The sequence below is a fragment of the Nematolebias whitei genome, chromosome 3 (assembly GCF_014905685.2).
Source record: "Nematolebias whitei isolate Nwh7 chromosome 3, NemWhi1, whole genome shotgun sequence".
In the NCBI taxonomy this organism is placed as follows: domain Eukaryota; kingdom Metazoa; phylum Chordata; class Actinopteri; order Cyprinodontiformes; family Rivulidae; genus Nematolebias; species Nematolebias whitei.
The window spans coordinates 38,839,427-38,848,238 of NC_056500.1; the positions used below are offsets into that span (position 1 = coordinate 38,839,427).

General features: G+C 41.4%; 1 protein-coding gene across 1 annotated transcript in view; it reads left to right on the top strand.

Annotated features, from left to right (window-relative positions):
• Positions 1-8,458, top strand: part of ankrd49 (ankyrin repeat domain 49) — a 29,948-nt gene extending 21,490 nt beyond the window's left edge. The window contains exon 3 of the mRNA XM_037674948.1: positions 7,985-8,458. Within this exon, the coding sequence (XP_037530876.1) occupies positions 7,985-8,458 (474 nt within the window). The remainder of the gene's footprint in view (positions 1-7,984) is intronic.
• The last annotated feature ends 354 nt before the right edge of the window (positions 8,459-8,812 follow it).

The following is an 8,812-nucleotide window of genomic DNA, read 5'->3' on the forward strand; positions in this document are numbered from 1 at the left end:
ACAGATTTTTCCCTTAAAATGATACATTCTCTCAGTTTAAACTTTTGATCTGTGATTTGTGTTCTATTCTGAATAAAATATTAGATGTTGGCACCTCCACATCATTGCATTCAGTTTTTATTCACAATTTGTTTAGTGTCCCAACTTTTTTGGAATCCGGTTTGTATGTGTGTGTTTATTCAAGTGTACTTGCTACTCACTTGAATATCTTGCACCAAAAAACATTAAGGTTTATTTGCATTCTCAGTTCAATTCCAGTCCAGAAAACACTTGTCTTCAAAACTTCAAACATTTGCTTTTCAAATCCCTCATCGATATGAGGGTCTGGGGGTGCATCAGTAAACTGCTTGTTGTTTTTTACAGTATGTGAGCTTTTACATTTGAACGGTTTCTGGTGTTTGAAATGAAGCCAGAGTTTGGGTAAATAATGCAAATAAGTTCCCGTTGAACTTCTTGTTACCGTGTTTCCATTAGAATGATACACTTGACTGCCCAGTTCCATTAGAAATAAGCACTCGCATTAATGTCTGTCAGCTGGTACACTTTCCTCTCTCGGCTGCTCAATAAACAGACTTGGAGGAATTCAATCAACACTCCTGCAAGTTCAAATAGGTTTAATTTTCACATGTTCTGGTCTGGATTGCTTTTTTCCTGTGATTGGTTTGTAAGTGTTCTTTTGAATATCGGTCTGCAAAATTACAAGTGAGGTCAAAACATTCTTACTAAAGCTGTTCAAAGTTTTTATTGGGTTTCTTCCAAATCAAAACAAGGCACAGTAACATCTTGAGTTACACCCCCGTGTCTTGCAGAAAACTGTGAAGACAAAAATTTTTTTTTTTTAAACAGTGTGACTGCATGCAGGGATTTAACAAATGGTGCACACACTGAGTGAACTCTTTTAATGCGCCCGGAGACCTTTGAATGCATAAAGGACATTGTAAAATTGGACCCTGTGGATAATAAAACAAAAAAAAGAAAAATCTAATTACAGTACATTATGTACATACGAACAGTTGCCACGTAACAGTTTTCTGCAGCTCATAAAACTGTTGGCTGCTAAATATTTTGCCCTCCGGGGATTAAAAAAAAAAAAAAAATCAATGTTGAATGCATAAGTAATTTGCACAGAATGAAATCCTATTTTTCTTGGCACATTTTCAATGCTTGAAAGAAAAGTTTTAGTGTTGGCACATTTAAGTTTGAGCGATTTTGATTTATATTCCTAACAATTCTTGATGCTTGTTCATTTAATAGGCAGGGTCAAAAAAGTTTACCATACATGTTTTAAATGAACTAACTAACCAGAGTTGTTTCTGGATGAAATAGTCTGAACTTCTCTGTGAATTTTAATTCTGTCAACCTTTTACTTTTTATGAACTTTACTATGAGTTTCTCACAGGACTATTTTCAACCCGTATATAAATAAACCTGTGAACTTGAATATAACTGTTCTGAATTTTCTTTTGACAGGATGCTCTTTCACAAGAGAGCTTTATGTGTGAAAACCTCATGCAAACAGTCAAATCAGCTCCCACTGATGGGCTAACCTGGTGCAGAATATCAAACAAACCAAAAGGCAAGGTTTGACACTGAAGTCCTTCATTGCTTCCACCACCATGCAGCAGGGTCCTCAGACGTAATGGCCGGTGGAATTACCTTCATCTGTCGCGCTCTCTCCACTTGTTTCTTGATGGACATGGAGCTCTGCTGTGACACTACGTTCGTCGCCTCTTCCTCGGCAAAAGGCTTCTCCAGTGGAGTCGTTCTGGACCGTTTGCTAAACAAACAGGTTCATCTGTATTATCTCTAAAAAGGGAAAACATCCATTGAAGGTATGACCTTTATTAAGATTGAGAACCTATATAGTTTCAACTATCACTTACACACTCATCCTCGTTTTACACTCTGCAAAACACATTCTTAAAATGTTTGATCGAGCCAGAGGAATAAAAACATTTATATTCTTCATCAGTTTCTTTCCAGCTGCCTGCCTCAGTCACTTACCTTGTAGCGCTTGGATAGGTTTGCACAAACCTGTTTTTTAAGTTTGGATACAAACAGTCTCCCTCTTTCATAGTCAGACGTGCCTCGAGCTTTTGGAGAATGAGTTGTATCAGTCCACACCTGGGGCTCTTTTCTGAAGACATGCATGCAGAGGGTGGACGTGTAGAGAACTTTCATGAGGTTGATGAAGTCTTCTGCTCTCCAGAAATCCTCCTCAGTCAGCTGAGCAAGCCTGTATGAAAAGAATACAGAACACAGATGGGTGTTAGAAATATTATCTTTTTAGCAAAACCCCTAACATATGCACTCCCTGCATTAGCACATAGTGACAGCTCTTTGTAGTAAGTCTGAGGAAAGACAGTCAATTCACTGATGCAGTGTATTCACTCTTATTTGTTCTTTGAGTTCATATTTTGTGTGTTGGTAATTTTTATGTCTAATCTTCATACATCAGGATCAAATATTTTATCCATCTCATCTGTCTATACGGTCCCTTTCCATATTCTTTCTCAGACATCCATCCCAGCTGGCTGCTGCTTGAATTGCAGAGTGCTGCTCTGTGAATCGCTCCAGCAGTAGGTAAAGATAATTCCAGCGCGTTCTCACATCAAGAATGAGTGAGTGTCGACTTTTATTCAGCAGATGCTTTTCATCCTAGGAGTCAAACAATAATTGTATTTAAAATAAGTAGTCAAATACTGTGTACTTTTCCTCAGGACTCAAATAATAGGTAAACGTATATAAAGAAATTGTCTTAATGTCATAAATAATGCTCAATGATTAAATAAAGTAAACTTTGTGTTTCTTACGTAGAAGTTCTTGCTTCTCCTGGAGAACCACCTTTGCCATCAAGCATTTCTTTATCCACACAACAATGGTTGAACCCTTGGCCACCCACTGACTCACTAAGTTTCGGGAGTTCACACTCAGATGTTGTGCTGTTAGATTCATTCATTCAACCTTTATTTTAAGTGTGTGGGCAAAGCAGCATAGTTTCATGAACTGCAGGTGCTTAATGGCCACATCCATACTGGCAGCATTATATTTAGTGTGTATGACAAATAAATCTCTGACTGATTATCTCCAGTGATTGCTACAGTTTTGTCAGAAATGCCAAACTGTGACAGAACATCACTGATTTCCTCTGCCACAACACAAACCAGTCTGAGTGTTGTACAAAGCTGCTGTTTTTAGTACTTTTTGCTTCTTTTTGTCCTCCACTATAAAGTGTTCAGTGATGGTAAGGTACTGGTCCTGTGTGATGCTACTCCAGCCATCACCGGCGAGTGCAACAGAGCAGATGTCACTGAGCTCTAATCACAGTGGATTTCTACACCTTATACCAAGAAGGGATTCATTTATTTGGCAAGTAGTCTCTGGTAGGTGGTGTGTACTTTGGGTTGATGGTTTTCACCATGTCCCTTCAAACATCTAAACAAGCATATAATGTCACTGTTACTGTAACGTTAGCTCAGGGCGGACCATTAATTAGCTTAGCTCTATTGTTATTCCTAACTAACATAATTAGTATTACTGGAATAACATAATAGTGATTCCACATCTGAAAAGGGATGCAAACTTTTCACGGTATATGCTGTAACCGTTCTGAGGCACTCTGCAATTTGTTACATCTTTCCCTTGGACGCTATGGTGAACAGAGTAGCACATCGCGGAGTCTGGTCAACTTCCTGGCTAATGTTAGCAGTTTTTTGTCTATGAAATAATACATGGGCTAACATTAGCATTGCATTTGAGTTGACCCACTGTTTTACGCTGATAACTTGTTAGCTGCCTCAGTGTTGGTATAAGATGTATGTTATTGTTTTAGTTACCTGATTACCTGATAGTTTTTTTTTTTTTTCTTGCTACTCTACGATGAAACCAGACGTGTTTTCCCTCTCTCTCCCCCACCCGCTTCCCTGCTGCGCTCTTTTGTCCTGTGAACCCTTTAAAAAAGCCTCTTTTTTTTTCCTGCATACCTCTTAATTGAAAGGATCAGCTGGTCTCTCAACAAAATCGATCAACTTCTCCTGACAGGAGTCAGAGTAAGGAGGACCCTCTGAACTCTGAAGGACAAATTGGATTCATGATGACAACTAGATTCTACTGTTTGGGTTGGTGGAATCTGGTTGTCTACAAATTCATGTGGAGGTGTTGAAGCTTGACAGTGCTCGGACTGAATGTGGAGCTGTGACAGGGAGTTGGAGCAGCTGTTATCAGGACTGTGATCTTCCTGGCAGCACTCATGGATGGTGGAATAATCTGGAGAAGCTGTGAGCTCGACTTTTGGAGTAAAGGATCAATTCGGCTGTTTTGGAGTTTCCATCAGAGAATATGTACCAGCAAGAATTTAAAAAGGCAGAAACAACAATTCATAAGTTCTGCCTGACCCAAACTGTGGCCTTGATGCCGGACTTATCTCAACTCCTCCTGGAATGTTTTGAAAACAACAAAGATGCTTTGACTGTTTCCTCACCCCTCCCTTCCCCAAGGCCGTGGACATGTAACAGAGCCTCAACTGAGCTGAAGATGAACGTCACCTCTTATCTGGACAATGGCTGTGGGGGGGGGGGGGGGGCCCAGACTATGCTCCGACTTTTCCTTAAAAATTCAATGTTTTCACCTCCTATATGTAAATGTATAACGTCTGTTTATGTTGCTTTGCTGTGGTAGGTTTTTTTGATGTCTCAAATTGTGCTCTGTCTAGGACACGATGTGAGAGATCTTTTTTTTATACCGTCTCTCCTCATGTTTTCTTTCCTTTTCTTATCTAAGCAAAATATTATTCTGAATAAGAGTAAGAAGGCCGCGCTGATTATTTTAGCCGCAGCTTCGTGCACTCCGCCCATCTTCGGACGACTGTACGTACATATTTGCGTTGTATCTCGGTGCAATACCAATAAAGTTTATTCTGATTCTGATTCTGACAGTGTGGTGCTAGACTGATGGTCGGAGCTGGAGGAGGGGGCAGCGGAGGAATGCTGGTGCAGCGCTTCAAAGACTGGACACTGTTACTTCTAAACCAAGAATCCAGAGGTGTTGGATCATGTTGGTTATGCACCCTCCTTTGCACAATATAATCTTATTGCACTGAGCCAACTGGTCATTTCTTTTATTGACATTAAGACACACTGTTGATCGCCACCGCACGCTGTCCATGGTTGCGCACACAGTTTCTGCAGATTCTTCTTCCTTGGTGTTCAGTGGTTTTTTCTTTTAGTCAGCAGACTGGGTATCAAAACTAACTGAAGTGTAACATTTTGAACGATTCCAGGAGAATCTGAATGTTAGTACTGGCTCCAGTCGAATCTCGACACCTGATGCCCAACCTGCTATGTTGTATGGCTTGGAGACAGAGCAGCACAGGTTCAAGGACTGGGAGATGATGTTGGAGACGACAGACTGAGATGGTTTGGACATGTCCAGAGGAGGGACAGTGGGTATATTGATAGAAGGATGCTAGAAATGCAGCTGCCAGGAAAAAGACAAAGAGGAGATATATGGATGCAGTTAGAGAGGACATGGAGGTAGTTGGAGTGAGGACGGAGGATGCAGAGGACAGAGTGAGATGGAGGAGGATGACTTGCTGTGGAGACCCCTGAAGAGGGAACAGCCAAAAGAAGAGACATGGCATTATGTAATTGTAGTAGCTACTTGTGTCTCCAGATCAGATCCATTACAGATTCTACCAGAAGCCGTTTACATTTCTAACATTCCAATTTAGTCTGACTGTAAAGATGTCCTGAGGTGATTTCAGGTGTTCTTTCAGGTATTCTTTGTGCTTGAACTAGCTTTAAGAATAATTAATTAGTAGTGAAGCTAACAGCTGCAGTGTGTGGTTTTAAATTCTTTATTACCTTGGTTTAGTAAAATCATAAGAAAGCTTTTTCCTATAAAACAGAAACTAAAATGTAATAACGTTGATAAGAATGGGATAATCCACTCAAAAAAAGCGATGGTACGATTTTTGGTAATACCAGTACTAATCTCCATTCTCCACATGTAGTTATTGGTGAACTGGGTTTATTCAGCCTCCCATGCTCCCATCATCTTCCACTGGTGCCTCTATCTCTGCTGTGCTTCATTGTGGGAGTTAGAATATTGCATTAATTCGGCTGTTTCTGAACCAGGGAGCGATTCTAAGATGAGATAAAAAGCTAATTGCACCGGGTCGAATGCAAATGGAAGCAAAAGATGCATTCACAAACGGCTCCCATATTTCAGTGACTTGAGCTGTTTTTGTCTGAACGGTGTGAAATGAGCACGGCTCACTTGTGTGACATTGATAGACGTGTTGTTTGAGTGAATGGCTGCCGTAAATCGTTCTGTTAACAGAAGTGCAGCTGTTTGGTTGTTTTCTGTCTGCACGTCTGAGAGCTGCAGGAGGGAGTCGAACATTGCAGCCAGTGATCTTTTCAAACCTTTCATGTTTTATTTTTAACCACTTGAAGCTGAACTTAGATTAGAATGAATCAAACCAGGTGGCAGAGTCAGTCATTTTTAACGGGTCAGAATAATAAATGTCAACAAAGACCCAGGTCTCATCTTCATCACATCTGAGTGCAGTTTAAGTCCTGAAGGCTTTTTGATTTGAAGCATTAGTGAACACTTTGCTTTCTCTCTGGAAAATGTGTCTGATCATAAATATTAATACTTTATTTAAGAATTGCTGCTTTTTGTTTATCTACTTAAGAACAACAAAAGAAAGCACTCGGCTAAGATGTGATGTGTGCCGACCGACCAGCAGCTTTTTATTGGAAGAAGCTGCTGGAGACACAAGACTCTGACCCGATGTTGTAAACTGAACCTTTTTGTCCCCATCACAGAGGTAGCTGAGACACCCTCTGCTCGTCCGTGTTGTGAGCATGATAACTTGAAAAATAAGTAACTTCCATTTTGGCGTGTGGCTGCATGTAGGTGTCAAAAAGATCAAAATTGATTTGTTACATCAAATTCCAAGATGTGTGTCAGTGTGTGTGTTTGTTTTACTTTGTAAGGCCCATCTCTCCAACACATTGTGAGGACCAACTGCTCCTTGTGGGACCCAAAGCCCAGGCCCCATAAGGAGCAGTGTTGTTGCTGGGTTAGCTTCAGGACTAAGGTGTGAATAGAGGATGTGTTAGATTATAGAACTGTATGAAAAATGAATGGACGTCAGTGCAAATTCTCTGTAAAGACAGAAAGACAAACTTGTGTGTGCGTATAAAATGACCAACACCGTCTTTTGAGGACGCTGTGCTTTCTACTTTTTAAATAGATGAAAAGTTTAGTTTCCTCAAATGACTGGGGGTGGCTGAAGATGGGGTGACCATAGGTGTCCTTAGCCACCCTGGATGGTGGCTAAGGACACCTATGGTCACCCCCTGGCTCCACCATCCTGGTGGTGTGTAAAATGACTCCCTTCACTCTCCAGGATCCATCACCCTGCGCCTCCTTGGACAAGGAAAAAGAGCCTCCCTCTGTTCTCCACAGAGCAACTCCTCCCCACTTCCATCTCGCAGCAAAAACATTTAGGTTTACTTCATTCTCTGTTCAATTCCAGTCCAGAAAAACACTCGTCTCAGAAACTACAAACATTCACTTCAAATCCCTCAGTGACGGGGGACGTCGGAGTACTGCCTGTGATTAATAAACCATCTCCTTGTAGTTTAGTTTTAGTCACATTGAGTGGTTTTGAATAAAACCGCTTGTCTGAAGACCCCAGTTCACTGAAATATCAACATTAAAATGTTGATCAACTGAATGGGAACATTTTTATTTGTAGGAATAAATCATGTGTTTTTAGTGGGCTGTGTGTTTGAGTGTATTTGACAGAAGTGGAACGTTGCTGACGACGGTTTTTGACACATTTTTAGTGTTTAAGATGCTTTTATAGTCTGTGGATTGTAACAGTTTAAAAAGTTTTATCTTTTTTTGCAGATGGTGTTTAATAATTATGAATGTGATCATTTCTGACTCAAAATCTTTGATGTTTTTTCAGCTTCCAACCGTCGTCCGTTTGTTAACGGCCGATCCTTCACTGGTGCACAGCTGCGATGAGGACGGTTACACCCCGCTGCACCGTGCGGCGTACAGCGGCCATGTTGAAGTGGTTCGAGCCTTACTGGCCAGCGGCTCCAGCGTGGACCCTCGCACCATCGACGGCTGGACGCCCCTGCACAGCGCGTGTCGATGGAGCCACGTCGCGGTGGCAAGCGTCCTCCTGCAGCACGGCGCTGAACTTAACGCCCAGACCAACGGTGGGCTCACGCCACTCCACCTGGCGGCTTCCTACACGAGCTCCTCGGCGATGGACTCCACGCACGTTTTAGAGCTGCTCCTGTCAAAGCGAAACCTGAGGCCCGGGCTGCGCAGCAGCAGCGGGGAGACGGCCGGGGACGTGGCCCGACGCAGTGGTCCACATTATTTTCTGTTTGCGATGGTGGAGGACTGTGTCGGTGTGGTTCCATCGTGATCCGGTTTATGTTTCTGCTTCACGTCCATTTCTTCAAATGTTAGAAATGTCTCCTCTGCCTAATGTGACTTTGTTTTTGGATGAACAATAAATTGTAGTTGTGGACTTGTTGCAGAATGTTTGTTAAAAAGTAATTACCTGATGCTGTGAAACAAAAAGGACTTGAACTTGAGCACTGAATTAGTTTCTGAGTTATTTAAACGTGTTGGTGAAATGGATCGTGTTGCAGTAGAAATCAAATGTTCCAGAACAAAGATGTTTGTTTAGTGACGTTTCCTACTCCTGTATGTTAATCATTTTCTTAAACAGTAGGTTTGTGTAAAGGTAAATGCACATTTTATCTCATTTTTATCA